We start from the raw sequence: 22,228 nt of genomic DNA on the forward strand, positions 1-22,228 counted from the left end.
CTGATTTGCACGACACCTTAGTCGTCACAGACCAAACTTTGACCCGGTGATTGCAATAAGATGTAATTGCAGGCCTCAAACGACTTAAGTTGGCTCGGTGTAAACAGCAGATATATACAAGATGTTGATCATAGGTACCAGTGGCCATCACCGACTTGTTACGCTTGGTCTGTTCCCGCTTCCGATTTTCAGTATGGACGTCGATCATCACCGCTGCCTTCTACACGTTTGCAGCATGCACGAACGACGTTTCGACCGAAAATAGTTAGAAGAATCTCGTCATGGTTTTGGCGTCCATTCTGCGGCGTTCACGCGAATGAATCGCCGCACGTCAAATATTTTACGCAATGTTTAGCGGCGTAACCAACCTTGATAATTTCGCTCAGGTGATTAAAGTGGTAAGACATTGCTATGAGGACGTAAAATCGACAATTCCAACGCGAAAAGAAGTATGCAGACTCACACAGACGCCGGCAACGTGACATTCCAATGGTTTGTTGACGCGGGACGCGGTGCTTGCCCGCGCTCCCTTGTGCATCCGTTTGAACTGTCGTCTGCTCTTTATAAACTTGTCTGCTTTTGTCGTCGGCTCGTTCAAACGACAGCGGCCCGTAAACCAAACGTTGACCCGGTAATTGCGATAAGAAGTAAGTGCAGGCCTCAAAACACTTTTGAAGGTTGGTTGGGGTAAGTAGGCTAAGTGTAAACAGTAGATACAAGAAGATGTTGATCATTGTTACCAGTGGCCGTCACCGACTTGTAATGCCCGATTCTACTTGCGGTTTTTAGTATCGACGTCCACCATCTCAGCTACGGTCCACGCTTTTGCAGCCCGAGCGACTTCGCCACTGAAAATAGCGAGAGGAATCTCATCATGGGAGTCAGGCATTGGCGCCCATTCTGCGGCGTCCACGTGAAATGAATCGCCGCATGTCACATTATTCACGCAAAGTTTTGCGGTGTAACGAGCCTCGTTAATTTTGCTGAAGCCGCTCAAGTAGTCAAACATTGTTAGGAGGATGTTGAATCAACAATTCCAACGCGAAAAAGAGCACGGGGACTCACACCGACGCCGACAACGACGCAACTCAATGGTTTATTTATGGGCGGCGGCGAGCTCCTTGCCCACCGTCCACCGCGCATGCGCGGCGCCAGTGGCGTCCGCTAGGGGCGCTCCGGTTTGTTTGTAAACAAACCGGAGCGTAAACAAACCGGTTTGTAAACCAACCGGTGTTCTGCGAACCAGAACATACAGAGTGAAGTACCAGGAAATGGATACAGTGTGCACTGCTTGTGGAGAGGAGGACGAGACGGCTGAGCACTTGATACTCTACTGTAAAGGGCTTCACCCTATGACTACCGAAGACAACATAGATTTAATAAAGTCATTGGGTTTTAGAGACAGCAAAGGGAGAGTGGATTTCAAGACTGTAGAGATTACCAAGCAAAGATTAAGTGAATGGTGGCAGAAATCGAGAGAAAACTAGGTATTTTCTTATTCACTGATGGCAAGGGGGTTTCATAGCCTCACTTTCTTTGCACTGCGGAGTGAATATAGATTTCACATTTAAATATTCTAAGCTTAAATGGTAAAACAAAATGGCTAGGTGGCGTAAGCTACCGCCCTATCCAAAGGGCTCAGCCGTATTCATCCATCCATCCTTCCAAACATGAGTTGGTGTATAGAACTGTTTATTCCTAGCAGCGTTTCAAACCTTTTCGAAAGCCTCTCATAACACTTCAAAAGTGGCCCTGCTGTTGTCTGCAATCGAACATTCTCCTTGTAGTAACTCTTTCAGTGTCTCCTGAACTGTAGCATAGTTTTCAGCGAACCTTTTCATTGACTTCACTCCGACAGTCTACCTTGTTGGGCAAAGCGGAAGAAGGTTATTTGGCGTTGATTCGGCTTCTTCCGCTGCCTCGCTGACTAGAGGAATTACAATAGATATGAATAAATAGCTTGGCGGTTATTCGAACTCGGAGTGGTGGGGCTCCAGCCCCATCCTGAAAAATCTTAAAAGGGGGGGGGGGAGGGGGGGTCTGCCCCCCCCCCCCCCCTTCCCCGGTTTTGGAGTCCCTGTAACAAGTGCCCGATAAACACTGCCCTGCAGAGAAAATAATAGAAAGAGACGCCTTTCATACCCCACGTACTTTGTTCTTTACGTTTTGGTTGTTTTTAACTGTTCGTAAAGATGCAAGACGGGGTCATTTTTATGTAGTGACAAGACTGGCATATTAGCAATATATAAGCGTCACCGGAACGCTGGCGAGCCCTGAACATGCTCTATATTTCTTTCGATTGTTATTTTGCTTAGAAATAAGCTCGTTTTTACACACCTGCTGTGGAACAGAAGTTTGAACTTGAAATATAGCGAAATTAAACATAGTCCATTGATGAAAAAAAAAAAAAAAAGAACGTAAAGTAAAGCAAGTGCGCTTTTACAATGTTTATAATGGTACATACTATTCGGTACGACCCAAACAACAAAAATACTCCATGTTATTTTCCGGCGAAGAGACAAAATGCACGCTTGTTTTCCCATAGGTATGCACAGGAGCACCGCAAAAGTAGACTGGTTGCTGTCTGCTTGAATTCGGCTCATAGACACTAGCGCCAGTTGAACCTATAGGTGGTATTCACTGAGCGTGCAGGTTCGATTTTGCCAGGGAGCGCCACCGTCGATCCGCCATCTTCGAGGTCGCGGTTTGACTGGCTTGGGTACGCGGTCGTCCGCTGCTAGTGTGTGCTAATTTCATATCGTTGAAGCTTCGTTGAACAGAAGAGAGAAGAAAAGTTGATCTCGGGGGCGGGCCGTTTTCCTTGTTGCCGCCGAGTACCGTGTGTAAAGACTGAACCGCATGTAAGCAATTTGGCGAGCGACGGGACGAGACGAGCGACAGCGAAGCGGGTCGCCGTCGCTTGTCTTCCCGCTCGCCAAATCGCTTACATGCGGTTTTTAAATCGCTTGGGCTAATGAAAAATACGCCGCATTTTTCATAAGCTGCGCACTCTGTGAACCGCACGGTATGTTTCTGCACAGGAACGAATACCGAAGGCACGACGTATGTACGACACAGCGGCGATGGAGCAACACGGTTGCACGGCCGTAGTACAAAAAATCCGCTAGAGAAAAACAATAAAGAAACTAGCAAAAGAAAACAAAGAAATCACACCGTGGTACAAAAGCACCAAAGTAGAAAAATTTGTTCTTGCAAGAGCTACCGCCGTCGGCACGGCGGGCGACACGGAGCGCTTCATGAAGCCGACGGAGCAACGCGGCCGCGGTAAACGAGTCCGATAGCGACAAAAACGAACTAAAGCACACAGAAAATACTCCCACGGCGCTTCAAAAGCACCAAAGTATAAGAATAACCCCTAGTTTCGGTCAAAAAGACCTTTTAAAGTTGTAAAATACTGCTAAACCACGCTCAAAAGGTCCGGCCAGATGGCATTTGCGCTAGCAAGAGACCTCGAAGATGGCGACCGTGGTGGGCGATGCCAGCGAACCTAGCGAGTGACGTCAAGTGAATGTCACCTATACGTACATTATAATAACTGTATGACAAATACATACCACAATATTAGCTATTAATATAATTTGTAATATATAGAATGCACTAGAACCAAGTTTCTAAATTTTATTGAACTTTTTACATATTTACCAAATTTATTTATTGCAAATGTATTCATTACCACTCCGCCAGTGCACGTAAGTGCAAGTGACCACCCCTTCATTGTCTACCGTCCTTTTGTGTCCCAATATCTTCTCCTTCTCTTTTTTTTTTTTTTTTCGGAAATAGTTTTCGGTGCTTAAAATACTTCAGAAGAATGCAGTCGAGCCGGCGAACTACGAGGAACGCTTTCGCCGTAGAGAAAAATGGCTGCTGCTGCTGCGAGACGTAGTGCGATAGCGGCCCACTGGATGGCACCAGTGCGGCGGCGCCCGCATTTCGGCATTGACAGCGGCGGCGAGCAGCGGCAGCAGCTAGCAGGAGCGGACGGCCGGTGCCGAGGGGAAGAGGAAAGCCGGCGGCCAGTCATCGAGCGGTAGAGCCGGTGAGCAGGGAGCGAGATCGCGAGCCAGCGTAGAGCTGCCCTTGTTTTGCTGACCCCGTGCCTGGAAAGCCGCCGGCGTCGCCACCATGGCCGTCAACGAGACCGACAAGACGCAGGTTTCCGAGATGGTGAACGACTTCCTGCGCTACCAGCTCAACCGGCGGGACCTGCAGTGGACTACATGCCCGCCATTGCCCCGGCCCAGCAAAGTGGTCCTCGTTCTCCGAACGCTGGGCGACGAATTCCTGGCCAAGTACCGCGACGAGTTCGTCCAGATGTGCGGCCGGCTCGACCTCACTCCCTCGGTCGCCCAGACCGCCTTCCTGGACGTGCTCAACGAGCTTTTCAGCGAGGGGATTACCTGGTCCCGAGTGGTGGGCGCCTTCGCTTTCAGCTTCGAGCTGTCCGCGCACTGCGTCGAGAAGAACTGGTCCGACCTGGTGGACGGCATTGCGTCCTGGTTGTCTTCTTACGTGTGCACGAGGCTTCTGCCCTGGATACAGGACCACGGAGGATGGGTAAGCGATCCTCCTACCCGCATTCCTTCCCCGCGCGCGAGCGCCGCCTTCCACGACGCCGGGTTTCGGCGTGGCGGCCGGCGTTTTTCATTGAGCCAGTTTCTGCTGCCGCGTCCAACGGTCTCGCTCCCCCTCAATGGGGGGCTGTCGTGTCGCTCGCTGCCGCCGCTTCCGGCTCGCTCGGCTTATCTCGGGGACGCGAACTCCCCCCACTCCCTCAAGCCGGCCCCAGTTTGCTCGCATACCGAGGTCTGGGCGGACGCCGAACCCCCGCAAGCTCCAAAGAGCGGGGCACGGTCTACTCGTCGAAGCGGTTGTGACGCCGCGAGGACGCTGATCGAGCCGAAACCTTTGGAAAAAATCAAAACAGCCGAATGTAGCGTGCATCTCGTTGTACCTTCCGGTTCATTCATTCCTAGAGACTAAAAACGTGGCAGGATTCGAACTAAAAGTAACGTTCAACCGTGGACTGTATCCTGTACTGAAGGTCGCCCGTGTATTTTTCTTCTGGAGCTCCGCCGTTTTGCGGTGCATGAGCGCTTGGTTTGGCGAGCGGCGTCTTCGAGCTCGCGTTGCTTCGTCGGCACGGCCTTGCGATTTGCCCAGTTTCTCGCCGTGGCGTCCGTGAGCAAACCAGTTGCTGGGAAATGGGTCGATTAGCCAGCGATGCCGCCGGCTTAATGGTAATTCTGGGGCCGCGATCAGGATCTAGCTTTGGCACGAGCTTGGAGAGCGAGCCGCATGCGGGGACTCAGCTCCGCTGCGTAGTAACCGCGCGGGCCTGCGTAGCGTTGCTCGCAACAAAACTTACGCTTCTTTGAAGCTTGTTTACTGGCTGCACGGCCATCCGTAGACAATTTAGAAACATAAGAAAAAAAAAAAAAGTTCGCGTTATCGCCATTACGGAGGCACGTGTCAGTACTTATTCATGCTGATAATAGGATGTTCCTTAGTTTCGGATAGGTGAACTTCGATACTCGGTTCTTTTGCATCAAAACGAAAGCACGGCTCTGGCTGTTATAGTGGAACTTACACACCGGGGTGTCTACGGGGAAATGTAGAATGAATGCGCAAGTTCGTTTTACTTTAAAATATTAGATCGCTGGGCTAGATGGTGACTATGTGGCACAAGGAAAAAAAGCGGCCAAATATACGGGACATTTAAGACTAATTTCTGTTTCTGTAGGTGTTTGGGGTGGTCGAGGAAAAGAGAAGCTGTATCTGTTCACGGCTATGGTCAGTTTGATATGGTTGCACACAGTCAGTGACGGTGTGGTATTTTTCAATTTATCCAAGTTTAGACATCTCATTCTGAAAAGATCCACTATCGATCCATCTATCCGACAAGCGCGCATGTCTAACCAAAGTACAAGTGACCACGCGATGAACTAGGTGAACTCGCTCGATTGGGAATCGAGCTGATCAAAATTGCGCTGGTGGTTTGTTTTTAGCCAACCCACTCTGGCACATGTTATTTTTGTACGTGTGTTCGTTTTTTTGTTGTTTTTTTTTCGTTTGTTCGTGCGGACTTTGCTAAAGCGGAACACTAAACTGCGACTTCTCTTCGTTATCCGAGCATGCCCACCTGCACTTTCGTAAATGAAAAAAAGAAAATGCTGCGTCAATTTATTGAAATATTGTTTCAAAACAGTCGGGATCTGTCGCTTGCCAAAATCTGCTCGTTCGCTCAGATTCGAGTCCGAACGCAGTTGATTCTGGGGGCCTATTGCGAACGAAAGAGGTGTTGCCAGTTTCATTATCTGTAGGCAGCGCCAACTCGACATCCTGCCATGTTTTGTTTTTCTATGGCTGCTTGCTTCTTCGAGTGCTCTCTCCTGACAACTGCGCTAGATTTTTTTTCAGTCGTGAAGTGGTCATTAATTTATTGTACGCGGCCGTCTAGTACAGCCTTTTGATTTGCATTTTTATTTGTCTCCGTTTCGCTTACCTTCGTGAGCCAATTACACTGATGTCAACGTTGCACAAAATAGTTGACGCCAAGTGTAGTGCTGTAGTTTCGTGGTTTAGACAAGTTCGTTTCTTGTTTCGGCGCGGGTTCATTCCGTTCGAATCGTTGTTTTCGAGCTGCCATTTCGAGCTCCCGGCGTGCTCGGTTATCACTTAGTTGCGCAATACGAAACAGACGCTTCGCATGCGTTTTTAACCCACTGACTCGGCACTTTTTGCGTAAACAACAACTTTAACTTTTTCTTTTTTTCATTTTTTTTTTTTTTTTTGCTGCGGGTGTTGGTGGTTTTGTTGCTGAGTCTTGGACCGTTTCCCCACGCCGCGATAACACGCAGGGTCTTGAATCAGCCGGACTTTGTATATGCTGAGCCGACGATAGGAGTGTGCCATAGTCAGCCTTGACCGATCGTGGTGCAAGAGCAAGCACGCTCCGACATGCATGCATGCTTGCGGCTGTTTATTCCAATCTGTGCACGAGGACAGCGCATGGGTGCTTAATTCCGAATTGTATCGCTGCTGAGTCGTTCACGGTACGGCGGGAAGGAAGCGCGGCGCTAACGCCAACACGCGTCCGCTTCGGTGGCGCTGTCGGCACGGCGCAGGCACGGTGGTGCCCCATCCCGGTGTGGACGAACGCTGACTTGTTTGCAAACAACGTGGCGGTCGATGCGTGCGTATTTGTGAAAAGTGTTGTTCGACTACTATTCACCTTCCCAGCGCTAATCGCTCTGGCAAGATTGGCCGAGTCACTGCGACGTGGCCGCACGCGCGCGGCGTTTGATATTCCTGCTGCGCATGCCCTGAACGTTTTTCACAGCTTAGCAGACGAAGATCGCAGCGCGCAGAAGGCTATTATTGGAATGGTCTTTAGCAGCTGCCTTGATCGGCACGAAATCTGCGGGGGCTAGTTGAGCTTTTGTAGTACGTTTGAAACTTGGTCACGACCAGTCATGACGCTGGTTATTTGATGGGCGACATGTTATCGCCAAACGTCCGGATATCGCAGTGCGCTAGCCATTTCTCCCTCAATGAAACCCAGATATGAAATTCGTCCATTCGTAATAAGGCACCTCCTTAGTTTTGATGATTTAGAGCTTCCAGTAAGCTATCCGAGATTATTTACAGTAGTATCCGCCGGGGTACCTTACGACTTTTCTGTGATAATGTTGGTTCTGACCTATAAATCGAGTCTTCACACTGGTTTACGTTGTTGTACTCTTCGTTATGCCATCTCTTATTTCCATTGACGCGAAGAAGCTCGTAATTACGCAGAAACAGGGATGAAGATGATCTTGCCGAGTTAACTCTCAACGTGGACTTAGATCTAAGACCTCGCCAGACCGTTATTATTAGAGTCTTGAGAGCTTTATGTAGGGTTGCTGCGTCGGGCTCCCTATTTACTCTCTGCAACGAAATCGTGGAAATGGATGCCCTAAACAAAGCTATTCGACGTGTTTGAAAAAAAAAAGAAACATGGAAACGACAACACAGCGTCTACTTTATTTGTAACCGCCCACCGCGTCGTTTCTTGTTTACAATGTTACAATCCTCCAATCGTTTGTATACATTTCTGTAGCAATACATTATTGCATAAGTGATGAGCTCCATTGTTTCATTTCGGAGTGAAAGAAGGAGCATGCGGACACTCATCTCCATCTGCCTTTTGGGACTGTCTCTATTTTTGTCCCGAAAAAAAAAAAAAAGAAATAAAAATCATTGTTTATGTTGGTTTGTGTTTGCATCACGCATTACCTCGCGTGTTGCTGCTGGCTGCGTGCGGCTCTGGCAGTGTCTTGGAGGTGTACATGACCACGTAACAGCTGCTTCTCCGCGGTTCCCTGACAGGAGGGCACACTCTCCCCGCCTCCCTTCTTTTGACGGGTCGTTCAACTTACACACAGGGCCCCTGCACAGAGTCGGAAACTTTTTGAACTCGCGCAGGTGGTTTTTGGTGGCCTTTCTGAGGGCGCTATGTTTGTGTATCCAACGCTTGATTGTTTACTCACAAATATAGCGATTTTTGTGGTGTTTGCGTCGGTCGTTGCCTTGGCCAGAGTACCGGCGCGTGACAATGACTCCGCATATGGGAAAACAAAATGTTATTTTCTGTGAAGTTTCGCGTCGTGCTCAGTCTGTTGTCATATGGGAGAGACTGAGCGCGTCTCATGGGCACGAGTATACTGCTTGAGAGGCTTGGCAACAGCAGAACATGTTTGGGTAACTCGGTGCTTTAAGCACTTACTAAGCACGTATCATTGGCGATACTGATATTAACTTCTGTTTACTGTAGTAGAGGCTAAAAAATATATATTTATTTATTTATGCGCTCGCGTGTTGTGCCTGCAAGACACTTCGTCGTAACAGCACGAGTGAATATTTCGTCTTGTTTCTCCTCGTCCTCTACTGCACAGCTTTGTCTCTTGTTGTTTTCTTCGGTTGAGTTGATTACTCGGTTAAGTTCGCCTCATAATAATGATGCAGGGTGGGGCTCTACGTTCAGCGGGAAAGGATATACATAAGGGGGCCGTGAAATGCCCGGAAGCCAGGGGAAACTCATCCAAGCGTGACTCGAGTTGTCGGCACTGAACACTGATTTGGTTAGCGGTAGCGGGCATTTAAAGCGATAATTTAGCGATATCGCGGCACAACGGACTTGGCGAAACGCGCCCGCCGGCAGCTTCGAAAGGCCTTGGTATACCTGCTGCGCTTTGGCGAGCCGTAGGGAGGTTAAACGACTGCACGTGAGTTTCCAGCGTTGATACCTGTGATACGTTCACAGGATCGGCTGGGATTGCACGTAGCGTCCGTTCCGGATCATCGTAGCGGTGTTAGCGTGACCGACCGTCAACGACGATGTCGTGTTTCCTCGCGTCTCTCACCGCTCATTCACACTGGAAGCGGATCCGCGTTCGCAAAGCGGTTGCGAACGCGGTTGTATAAAGATACAGTACAATTGCACGCGCACTTGATGTCATCGAGTGCGCGTGCATTTGTACTGGATTTTTATACAACTGCGTTCCGAACCGCTTCGCGAACGCGGATTCGCTTCCAGTGTGAATGAGCGGTCACTCTGCTGCTGCTTACCTAGGCCAGGTAAAAGAAGGAATAAACACGGTGCTTGTAACACGGGGTGGGGTGCCTGTTACTAGGCACGCGCTATCAGCGACGATTTGAGGTATACACACCGCGTGCTCGTGGCCGCACATATGGCGGTGGCCCCCGTTCACACGGTGCCGTTGCCCGTGTGAAAAGCCGGAAGCGGTGGCGACGACACGAAAGTTCCGTTTTCTGTCTTTCTTGTTTTCCTGCGGTGCCTCGGAGCGGCTCCCGTATGCAAATGCGGCGTTGATTGCTGCCATGTTGTGTCGGATGCGGATGGTTCTTTTTTTTTTTTTTTTTTGTCTCCCCAATTTGGCAGCAGTGAGGCGGCTGAGTTGAATCTGGCGTGCGTTTGCGGTGCGGTCAGTGCGCGGCAGAGTCGTTGTTGTGGCGGTTGTCGATGTCCTTTTGGTTTGTTGGCGACGGCACTGAAGGTGACTGCGCATTGATGCCTATCGCGGCGTTGCTGCTGCTGCAATTTTGCGGGATTAGTTTGAGGTGCCGCTTTTCACTCCAGCATCGTGTCCTTGTTGGCTTTACCTGACGTTTCACTGACGATTTTCTTTCGTTTAATTGCGGGGGGTTATTAGCTTACCATGTTTTTTGCACTGTTTCAAACGGGTGATTCTTTTTTTATATAGCGAAAGCTATTACGTCTAATTAATTTGTGAACGCGAATCAGCTATTATCACTGACAGCATGAGAACGGCACGGAGGTCTTTCAGCAGTCCCGCCTCCAGCGCGAGCTTTCATTTCAACCTTCGATAGCGCTTCGGCGTGTCGCGGGCTTCGAGCGTGCACGCGCAGCCAAAGCATGACGGAGGGAAAGGAGTGCGTGTTGGAGGCCGAGCATTCGAAAGAGACGCCTTGTCGTTCTCGTTCTATAACTATGGAACGTCGCTGATAAAAAGCACAGTGTGACGTCTTCCTTTTTATTTATTTTTTTATAAATTCGCTCCAAAAATCTAAGGTCTACTTGACGCCGAATAAGTCGTCGTATACTTTAAGCTGTACTGCCGTGTCACGGGATTTCTAGGCGCCATGTGAACGCGGTCCGGGAGCAGACAGTTGCGTTGTTCGCGGGAGCTGTTTATTTACTCGTTTATTTTATGTACCCTCGGCAGTAATCATAAGTGGTTGAAGCGCGCGTGGATTTTCTTCGCGTTTCCTTCCCTCATATTCATTTCGCAAGTCCCTAGCGTCCGCTACTCGGCCGGGATTGACGCGTCTTCTTTTCGGAATTTGGGGAAGAATGGAACCGCGGCGTCACCGCAACTCTACCGATTTCCGAGTTTCTCCCCCTTCCTCTCGCGGTGCCTAATGATAATGATGATTACCGCCCTAATGATGTTAACGGCTGAAGACGCAGGACGCACTTGCGCTGTCCTCGTGTCTGACAATGCGGATAAGGTTACGTTAGGAAAATGGGGACTGGGGGAAGAGGCACGCGGCGTCTCATTTAGGGACGTGGCGAACTTTCGACGAACCTGAGGTTCCACTGGTTCGGCGAAGCTTCGAACTCTGTGCACAATTCGACCAAGTTCGACTTATGGACAGTGCTGCCCGACTTCTAAAAATTAAAAAAAATAGGGGGGGGGGGGGGGCTAAGAGTTTTTGAAGGTTATGCTTAAATTATAATATGATTACCGATAATTTATTAATACGAAACAAATAAGCAATGCACCAAACAAATACTGCACTTTTCTTCCGCCAGATGACGTAATTTTTTTTTTTTTTTTTTTTTTATGTTTGGGTTTGCGTGCGAAAGTTGAACATAGTCGAACCTGTGTTAAACTTCGCGTTAGAAGTTCCAAAAAGTCGAACCTGTCCCACTTTCCCCGTAGCTTGCGATGAGACCGAAACTCGAGGTCACGGTGCGGGCAGGGTGGCGTTATGCTGGCAGAAAGATGTATGATAGCGAAGGCATTTATTTCCAGGTCTGGCAGTCTGTTTCTTTCAGAGCTGATTTCGAGGAAACCGGACACCTGTATAGGCGAGATGTGAACCTCTCGTCGAGATCTAGTTCTCTTGAGGTTAAACCTGGATGTGTAAGGAGCGTGCTTCTCTTTTTAAATTTTATTTTCCTTCACGAATTTAGCACCATCGACTAAGCAAAGTTCAGTGTAGAAATAGGAATGGCTCTGAAACAGTACGCTAATGTACGGTCACCGGCTCAGTTCCTTTCTGACAAGTTGCGTGTAGTACGTGAGGATCGCGCTATTCTTTCGTTGGCATGGGCCCCTAATGCCCTCCCTCTCCTTCGCGTCGAGTGCGGGCGAGTTGACTGGCACTATACGTATATCTATAGAGCACGTTTTGGGAAGCTTTGAAAGGATCTGGTGAAGCATCATATGTGTTTAACGCGTGCAGCGTACTGCGAGTAATTTATTATTATTATTATTCACTGTTATATATATTTGCCATATTTCGTCTCACCTTTGTATGGACTACTGTTAGTCGCGCCTGCTAAAATCGCGAGCTAGTTGCTTTGGAAGAAACGCCTGCACGAGCGCTCGTGCAGCGAGTGCTCCAGTTAAGGCAGCCAAGGCTACTTGCTCGCGCTTGCATAGCCTTCGCAATCAGTCCGTGCTAAAGTCACTGGATCCTGGGAAAGTAGCGCCAAGCTCCCCATATGGTCGCCATTTTGGTCCGTGAAATGAGCAATTTCTTCTTGACCTCTCCGCTCTTGGTTAGTCGATCTAAATTCGCAGGTGACGTTTCTTGTATACCGAGATTGTGCTATCCACACACCGGCGTAGCATACGAACACCTTCATACTCACCACATGCGGTGTCGGTGCTTGGAGGCACTGCAAAATGAGTTTGCTCTTTTAAAATACGCAAGAACAACAATATGATAATAGTAAGAGATCTAAGGAGATGGGCGTGATTGATAAGTTGGTTGGATACACAGTGCCAAAGACGCTCATATTGGCGAGGAACGCTTCCAGTATGATCATGCTCCATGATATAGCCTCCTATATACAGACAAAGCCTGGCAGCAGATCGCCACGGGAAACGGATGAGAGAGCCACGTGACTGGCACCCCGCTGCGGCGAGACACCGAAAGCCCCGAAACACACTTCTCCCGAGCGAACAAGTGCGTCTCGGGTCCTCGCCGCTCCAAAAGCTGTGCGCTGACGTCCAGGTTCCCCGAGAAATGGCTTTTTGATGCTCTGTGCTACCAGATCCTCGCGCTCCAAATCTGCGACCGGGAACTCTACGGCTCTGTCGTCGAACTGCCAGGTTTTGTAAATGTAGAGGAGACTATGCCCATGGTGAGCTTGGCACGACTGGTTTAGAACGACCCTCTGGAAGCTTCGAAGATTTGAATGGACCGAGATGGCGATTTCCATGGCAACGTAGACAGATTAGCCAATCGCCTTGCGTGGTTTTGGTTGTCTGTATGTTAGCATTTGTTTGTGTCCGGCTAGCAGGTAGGGATGGCTATGGCGCTACTTTCCCAGGATCCAGTGGCTAAGTCCATGCTAAGGTGAGACGAAGTACAGGTAGACTTTTTCTGTTTTTACCACTCTAATTATTTATTTGGACGAAATATATCTGGGTTATGTTTATCCTTTCGCTGCTCCTTCAAATACGTTTGGCCCGTTTTAACTTTGTGGTTTAGCGTGAGTCAAACTGCCTATGTCACTGAGAGCTAAGCAAACGCAGGCCGTCGCTTATTATGCCCCCCCCCGGGGTGGGGTTTGTAATCTCCGCTACCGTGGAACCTGCGCTTACTTGTCCGTTTACTGGAGGCATCTGGTGACTGGGCTCTAGACATACACAAACCCCCGGAAAATGAAGTGAAAGATCTAGAAGACAGAGGAGCCGAAGTGGCGGCGGCGGAAGCATGTGGGCCTCCCTCTCCCTAATGGTTTGAGAATGCTGCGTCGACTGGGTTCCCAGGATGACGCTGCCGAATTCCCAGGGGTGCTACCCGAGAGGGGGGTATATCGCGCACGCGCAAGACTGCGCCTGGACGCGCTGTCAACGAGGGTGGTTGATATCCAGAGCCCGCTAATCTGCGCACGACGTTGCGTGGGAGGAGGAGGGGGTGTGTCTCCACCGTGGTCGTCAGAGGAAAGGGGTGGTGGTGGTCGGTCGCGGCGGTGGGAAACGGAGCGCACTATTTGGGGGTGTTCGGTTGCGGTTATAAAGGTGGATCTGGTGTGGTTGTACCCGAGGCCGGTCAGAAATGCTCGTTGGACCCTTCGTTGCGTCGTGGTTCGGGAGGCGCGACGAACGGAATATGAGGTTTGATGAGTCTGGAGTTTGGGGCTTCCCTGTGAAATACTGTGGGCTCCTACCGGCGTTTCTGTACGTCTATCGCGAGTCTGGTCAGGGTGTTTCGCTCTTCATGGCTATTCATCGGACCGTATGGGATTTCTGCGATTTGAAAACTGCTACCGTTCGATTTTTGTTTTCTCGGCTCCCGGGTTCTGGTTAACGGTTTTTGGCAGGTGCGGTTCGATCTGTGGCTACTGCCCGTTCAAAACTCGCGTGGTTCTTGCTTCCTGCCTAACATTTGGAATCTGGCAGTTCCCTATCACTGTAAGCGAGCGACGACTGCAATCGCTCTCCTGTATTTAGAATGAGCCAAACTAGCTTTAGATCGAACAAGCGGGAATGTTCCTCGTGGAGAGACAGATGACACTAGTCCGATTTTGACTGTGATCATCTCAGCGGGAGAGTAGCCGTAAATCACGAAGCGAAGCTGTCGTCACCATCGTTCTCGTCTTTCTTCGGCGACTCATCGTCTTGTATATTTTTTCTCCCTCGTAGTTGGCAGGAGCGAATCCCCCAGCCTCCTGCGTTGATTTGCATTACGCAGTGTCTAGTTTCCGGGTTCCAAATCCCCTCTTCCCAAATTATTTTTTTCACTACTCGCTCTGGTGCATATGTAATTCGCGTTCTCTTCTTTACTCTCTTGTTTCCCCCATCCAAGTACTGATTTACGAGATGGTCCTCCCATTTGTTTTTCCTCGTTGATCGTGTTTTATTTTTTTCGTCATATTTTTGGGGCTGACTTTATGCCTCTTGGAAGCGCGCGTCGCGTTTAGGAGGGGGTCGCTTGTTGTTTAATCATGAGCGCTAAGTGGAAGCGTCATTTGCATAACGCCGCCGTCTTCCTCCGGGATGCAAATGCAGGCCGCGCTTCTTCTCCCTGTATAGGGAGACGACTAGGGGAAGCGAGGCACGTCCTTCCCCGTCTTCCCTCTTTTTTGTGTGTATGTGTTTATATTGTACCTCGTCCTTCCTTCCTTTTTCTTGGCTTCGGATGTCGTTATACTTCGTTCACCACGGAGCTGACAGTCCGGGGGCAGCTCGCCGGACCAATCAGCCGCCTCCCTTTTCATCACCTGACGCCGCTCTCTGCGCGTGGCTGCAGGCGAAAGCGCGTGATCACGTGGTGAAAGGTAACCGTACGACTGGACCAACCAGCACGTAGCTTCCACCGCATTGTCAGCCTTCGCAGCGAACGGAGTAAGAGAAATGCCGGCATCCTCAGAGAACAGCGGAAAGCTTCGGGTGTGTGCGTTGTTGTGTTCCCCGCACTATAAAGTTCTCCGGTGACCGCTGGTCTTCTTTTTTTCTTATTTCCCCTATTGGTTATGGAAGTTTTTTGTTTCTTTTTTTTCTTTCCCTCACAGAATCCAGCTTTTTTGGGGGTGATACCAGATGGATACGAATGGATTGAGGATGTGGAGCACGCGCTCCTTGGGTCATAAAGCCGGCGGTTTTTTCTTCTTCGCCGCCCCCACTGTTTCCCTTTCCGCTGCCATTCCTTTGTTCTTTCGTCGGGCTGCCGCGGATATGAGGTTGTTTACCACTTCCCGCGCTTTTTGCTCTGTGCGTTTTGTTTGGCTTTGTTCTGGAACTTTTTCGGCCATTGTGCGATGTGGGTAGCCGCGCGCGTTGTGACCACGCTTGATCGTCGTTTGTGTGTTTGTCGTACGTGATCTTCCATTTGCTGTTGCTGCCTGGCAAAGTTCATCCGCTCTTTGCTCGCCTCGTGCGTTTCTTTACCCGTCAAATGCGCCCACGTGCTTTTGTTTCTCCTGGATGTCGACCAATGACTGCACGCGCGTGGCTGCATCGTCATCGCGCGTTTCCTCTCGTCCTCTGATTGCCCTGTCCCTCCAAAGACGTGTTTGGGAGACTTGCTCGCCATATAGTCTTCGCACAGAGCATTCCTCCGATTGCCTGTCTCATTCTCGTTGTGATTGGGCGTCTGGTAGTTATATTACAGCGAAGACGGCTGATTACTCGTCGGGAAGTAGTAGCGTCAATCTTTGTACCCTGGAGCTTCGCGTACAAGAGGTGTGAGCTCTCCAAGTCTCACCACCTCCACTGATGTCGAGCACCTCACGTATACACTTTCTAACTGCTACGACTTCATGAGGTGGGCACATTTTGGGGGGCCGGGATTGGTGCCTGTTTTTCTTTTATTTCGTGCGAGAGGTCTATGAAGGAAGGAGTAGAGGAGCGACCTGGGGTTAGGCGTTAGGCTTGGGGAAGCTGGGGAGGGAGAGGAGGGTGCCGGCTGGAGACCGGAAACAGGAAGAGCGCCGCTTCCGAAGGGCGTGACTCCGGGGTGGGTGGAAATAGAAAGGGGGGTCGGAGAGGAAATGAACGTGAGAGGAGGAAAGAGCTGCTACTAAGTTTTTCTTTTCTTTAACGCACGCTTCATCAGCTGACCGTCGCGCAGCTCTATCTGTTCCGTTCTATTTCGATTCGTGCATGGGCGGCTGCCGCTCTGGACCGGGCAGAGATAACGAAGTGTGAACGCTGTAGCCGAGAAAAGCCACGTAACAAACACAAACAAATATATGTATATATATATTTGAAGGGAGCTTTTTGTGTGTGTTTCTGTGTAGTTGCATGGAAGTTATGATTGAGTTCGGTCGGGTTGCACCCGGGTGTCGTGTGAGTGACTGATGAGTTCAGGCGGCCGTCCTTGGGCACTTGCTGCCCCATGCTGCGGTCGGGGTTGCGTCGAGGTTTGGGACCGAGCCACGTGTCACCGCAGGGGCTGGTGGAAGGGCGATCACCCTTCGATCCTGAAGCGCTCGGTCGTGACCGAGTCGTTCGAGACCGCGTTGTCTCTGAGCGCCGAAATACGTTTCGGGATTTGCCTCGCCGTGACGCCACGGGTTATGATGCTGGCTACGTGACTCCTCCGTTTCACGTGACTCTCTGTACGTGTCCGCGGCTTCCGAGTGGTCGCTTTATTTTATCCCAAGATTCACTCTTCCATAGCCTTTCGTCTGTGGAGGCGATCGGCCCTCTCTACCTCTTCGGATTGCAGCTGGAGACCTTTGGCACGCCGCTGGCGCCGCCCTGTCGGCAATTGTAGACCCGCCTGACCCGACGGTGGCCGTTTCTTCTGATTCCGAGCGGTGTTCCCCCGGCTCGGTGTGCGCTTGCTTACGCACTTAGTTGTGTGTTCGGTTTCCCTCCGTCGGCATGACGAGCGAAGAGTATCATTTAGCACGCGGTGTTTGGTTCGCGTCGGCTGCCGCCAGCGTGCGGCGAGACACTTTTGAGAGGAAGGCGAGGAACTGGCGAAGAGATAAAGGGACCGCCGCGTTTAGGTGTATACCTCGTTTGGGATTGTCGATGCGAATCGTGTGGATCGCTGGAGAGAAAAAGTGCCGTGAAAACGTTTTGAGATGAGTGGTCTACCCCGTACTTCGGGGAAATTACTTTTTGAGGACAGACAAGCGGGAGCTTACTGCAACGTGATGGGCAAATGAAGAAATGTGTAACGTATGGATGGACCAATCAAGCACCTCGATCTGTCTCTCAGTAACTAATCGGCTAGGTCGATTTTCCCTCCATAAACATTCCCCAGCCCCTTACAAGTTGGATTAGGCAATGACGGCGCATTAATTCGACCTCCAGATGGCTCGTTCCCTTTGCTGAGAACTGACCGAATGCGTTATAACAGGAAATGATTTAAATGGGTATACTCGCATCAATTCTGAATTTCCGACTGGCCTACTTTGTGGTACGTTCGTATACACACTTGTCGTGCCTCCGTTACCGTGTGTATCGTGTGACTGGTGAGCGTGTATATCGACCTCTTCCGGCTTTTCGATTGCTCTTGCGTCATTCGCGTACCGCATTCTTCGGCTCGCTGAAACTGCCCATCGACACGATACTGGGGACCAGTCCATCAATCAATCAATCCCTTGGCTGGTGACGACGGAAGGAGAGCAGCGCGTCTGGCGTCCGTATGTGTGTGCGCTGCACTGCACCCTCCTCTCCGCGCGCTCTCTCGTTGAATGAACGTGGAAGACGCGACAGTAAAGTATTTGACACGACCCACAGAACCCCCCGAGGAGTGGCCCTTCCCCTCCAATCCCTCCCCTTCTCGTTCCTGCGCGTGCGTGGCTGCGCCTCTGTCCGTGCATGCTTGGAGTTGTGTGCAGTGCAGGCGAAGGAAGGCAACTCCCGGCGAGCACTTGGAAGGCGGGACGGGAGAGGGCAATGAAGTGCGAGGGGAGCACTAGGAACGTCAGAGAGGAGAGGACGTTTCTCTACTCCTCCCCAACCTTTCCAGCGCTTGCCCTTTTTCGTCTTGCCTTTGCCTGTACTGCACGTAACTAGTGACACAGAGTATGTCCACCCCCACGGCCCGCTCTCGGCGGGGGACTGTAGGGCCCCTCTTTGACGCCCGCCCGTCGGGCCGGAAGTGGGCTCGCCGTTGCTCATCCGTTGCGGCGAAGGGAGCGAAAAAAAGAAAGAAAAGGATCCTCCCCCGCTTTGAAGTAATAATAATAAAAAGGTGGTGCTACCCTCCTCCTTCCCGCGTCACCCGAGAGCGTGATCACGTGGTGAAATATGGATGTGTGGCTGGTCCAACGAGCACGTAGCTTCCACCGCACTGTCTGTCAGTTTAGGGAAGAACAGAGCGTACTCTCCGAAGGCGCTGTGCTGCGCAGAATGCCGACGTTGTGCTGGAGGAAGAGACGTAGTGTTTTTGTCTGGTCTATCTGCCCTTCTTGTTTCATATGTCACGGTCTGAAATTTGGGAGCGGCTCCGTGACGTTGTTGGCGACTCCAGGCTGCACAGTTTTGGCAGCACTGGGCAGCCAGCGAAGATCATCGCCGACCCCTATAAGAAAACCGGTGGAGCGAATAAAGAAGATGACGTGGCTCTATCTACAATTCGCTGTGGTGCTTCGCGAACGTCTCTACGTTAATCAATATTCGTAACCTATTGCGCTTCCCCCCCTTTTTTTTAAGGAATGATTTTTGTAAACGATGTCTGCCATTCTTAATATTGTAATGACAGTATGGGGAGAGAATGCGGTCACCTTCTACGAGAACACGTCAGTGCAGGGAACGCTTTTGTAGCACGCATTGTCGGATGAGGAAGTCTCTTTTCTCGAATGCCTCGGTGGAGTCGAGACAGTTTGTCCGCCTGCCTGTAGAGTTTTCAGCTGACACGAACCCGTCGGAGCGACCGTGACCGTTCGGAGTGGCGGTTGGTTTTGTGAAGCCGCCACGACGGAAGTCAAGACGTCGTTGACCGAACCTGGCTCGAGGAGCGGCACGGCGGCGAATCTGCGTTTGTCCGGGCCGAGCTCTTTCGGAGAGGACGCCGTTGCGAGCGTGCGAAAGCGGTCAGGCGAGATTGACGGGGAACCAAGATAAACAAAAGAGGCCAGCGATGCAACTCCTCGCGCGGGACGAAAGGAAATAGACAAAACGGGACACAACGGAACGACGTGCATGGGTTTGCCAGGAGGCGATTGGCCGGCTGACGTGCGCTGCTGGAGGCTGCATCTGCTTCCGCGTTCTTTGGCGGGATTTTTGTTTTGTTGTAATGCTTTTTTTTCTCTTTTTTTTTTTTTTTTTTTGTTTTTTAATTTAAGTATTGATTTTTTTTTTTTTTTTGTCACTTCATTGCTTGGCCTTTCGGCGTTGCCTGGGTACTTCGTGAACCGCTTGTTTTGGTGTCGCACGCTTTCGCGAGCTATGTATAGTTACATGTTCGTTCTACAGGGTCAAGAAAAGAAAATGATGGATTGTGAACGTCTGAGAGCATCACCTATGCCTAATTTTCGTCAAACTAATAATAGTATTATTGACGCCTGTAACATTTTCTTTAAGCAAAAAAAAAAAAAAAAAGCTTTTTAGCCAGGTTTTTTTTTTTTTTTTTTTTTTTTTTTTTTTTTTTTTTGCTGGGAAGCTTCTGGTGACATGAGCATTTTGTCGAATTACGTGACATCACGGTCTCGACCGAGTGGGATTGGCTCGCGTGTCTCCGTGACGCTGTGCCGCCGAATCATGTTTGAACCTGGCTAAACAGTTATCAGGGACGCTACCATTCAAACGTGATCTTGCGTTGCTGGAAGGCCCCCCCCCCCCCCCCCCCCCCTTTCTGTCGGCAAAGTCAGCCCGGCGAAGGTCGAAGCATCCAGCGACGTCTGAAAGCGGCCGCCCGTGCTTGACGGGACATGAAATGGCGTCGGCGGAACCGATCTTCAAAGAGAACAAAGGCTGGTACGCGAGAACAAACGACGACATGGAACAGCGCCGGCTTCGACCCAAACAAAGGCGGTGGTAGCGCGAACGAAGAGCCGGGCGGGGCGTTGTGCGTGCCACGTTAAATTACGGCGCGATTGTTCGTCAAGCGTCGCGTCGATGGCTGCTTCCCGAAACTCGTCCGTGAGATATACTCCTCGATTCGTATTGGAAGTTGCGCGGAGGAGACAGCCGTCCGCGTTGTTGTTCGGCCAAACCGTCCACAACCTTCCTGTTGTCGACGAAGCTGCCCGTCGACGCGGAGGCATTCGATGAAAGCCTGAACCGTACGATCAGTCTCTTAGCGAGCGTACCCACCTCTCCAGCGCTTATCGCTCGAGCGAAAAATATCAAGTCACTTGGATTCGTCTAAGATTTCGCAGAAGGGAGCTAATGCATGTGCTCAGCCCAGTTGACAAAGATGGCGCCGTGCAGAGGGCGATTATAGCCTCGATACGAAGCTATTTATTACACGTCGGCAGCGCCGCCGATGCCGGCATTCTCGTCGAGTCGGTCCTTTCCCCGCCGTCTCTCTCATTCATTATGCGCGCCGGCCTTTTCATTTGGCCACGTTGCGATCCGCAGGAGGGAGAGCCCGTCGATACGGTCGTCGTCTCCGTTGCTCGGAGGCGACGAAGACGATGTGCTCAGGCTCGTTCGCTGCTCTGCGTGCCTGTTCCCCTTCGGCTCTCGCGAATGGCGAGAGAGCGCGCGTGGAAAAGCGGACGAGGATATCCCGCGCCCCCAAATCGAATTAGGGAACGCGTGCGAAGGAAGCAGACTCGGCTCGGGTGGCGCGGTGTCTTCGCGTGGACGGTCTCCGGCTGCTCGCTTTCGCGCTGTTTTGGTGATGGTTGTCTTTCTTTTGGGCTCGTTCGCTGGTTCGTGAACGCGTGTCATCTAGCCGATTGTTCGTTCGGTGAGGTGGTAATTTGTACCGTATGTATGGAAGGAAATCTTCCCAGAAGGCGAATTGAATGTTCGTGAAAAGTTGGCAACATCCGAGAATAGTAGTTCCATACGATGTCGTATATTCGACGCTCACCTTAACGTACGTGGGTCCGCTTGTCATGGTGTGAACTGTGGGTTCCGCCGGTTATTTTAGTTTAAGCAGTACAGAGTTTGTGCCAGTTGTATTATCAGCAAAAGCAAATTTGGACTCGGAAAATTGGGAGGTAGCGCTACGGTAGTCTAGATTCGTTTTTTAATGTAAGGTGTCTCGTTTCAGCCCCAAGTAGAAACAACCAACTTCCAATCTGTCAGTCGCCGGTTTTCGGTTTTTTCTCTCGGTATTGAATAATTGTAATCAAAGCTACTCTAGTAGTGGAAAGGGCAGTATAGGGTACTTCCAAAAATAGTGGAGTTCGATGCCCGCCGGTAGTTTTTAGAAGTCAAATGCTAAAAAGCGCCGAAGTCGTGTTCGCGCTAACAGCGTCGCGCAAAGTACGCATATTTCGTTCGCCAGCAGTCCTGATGACTCGGCGTTGCGTTGTTTGGCTCCGCAACGCAATCTAGGCTCGAGAAGGCGGCTCAACTACGAAATCTCATTCAGTTGTAGTCCCGTGTGACCTAGGCCCCGACTGCCGTGCCGATTATTTCGGAGGCCACCATGGCACGGCGCGTAATATTCCACCGGACGAACGCAATTCACGGCAGCGCGCGCAGTGAGTGGCCTTCCGCGGCTGTTGTTGTGAATGGACGGTCCCGTCTCTAAATTGGGCAGAGGGGGGTCCTTTTCTTACGCTCGGCACGGTCGGACCTTTACGCACGCACACCCTGGTGCAGTGGAGCGACGTGCGTGCACTGTTGTTATTCCAGTCTACGTTTTCTTTGTCTCTCTTCCTCGACCCCCCCCCCCCCCCCCCCCTTATTTTGTGTTTCGTTTTATCGTTGTATTTTTAATAGGGCTAATAAGGACCTTTCTCCCCCGTGGCTCCCATCCTCCTCTCCATTTCTTATTGTCTGTCTTAAATGGCCCAAGACGAGGGAGAGCGAGAGCCCTCCTCACGTCTCCTTGAAGCGAGGCAGCTGGCGACATCATTTGGCCT

General features: G+C 50.7%; 1 protein-coding gene across 1 annotated transcript in view; it reads left to right on the forward strand.

Moving 5' to 3' along the window:
• The first annotated feature begins 3,695 nt into the window (after window positions 1-3,695).
• LOC8035932 (apoptosis regulator Bcl-2) overlaps window positions 3,696-22,228 on the forward strand; it is an 89,464-nt gene continuing 70,931 nt past the window's right edge. The window contains exon 1 of the mRNA XM_029975400.3: window positions 3,696-4,575. Coding sequence (XP_029831260.1) covers window positions 4,144-4,575 — 432 coding nt within the window. The 5' untranslated portion in view covers window positions 3,696-4,143. The remainder of the gene's footprint in view (window positions 4,576-22,228) is intronic.

This window comes from Ixodes scapularis, unplaced genomic scaffold (genome assembly GCF_016920785.2).
Source record: "Ixodes scapularis isolate PalLabHiFi unplaced genomic scaffold, ASM1692078v2 PGA_scaffold5__190_contigs__length_132052651, whole genome shotgun sequence".
NCBI classification, from domain to species: Eukaryota; Metazoa; Arthropoda; class Arachnida; order Ixodida; family Ixodidae; genus Ixodes; species Ixodes scapularis.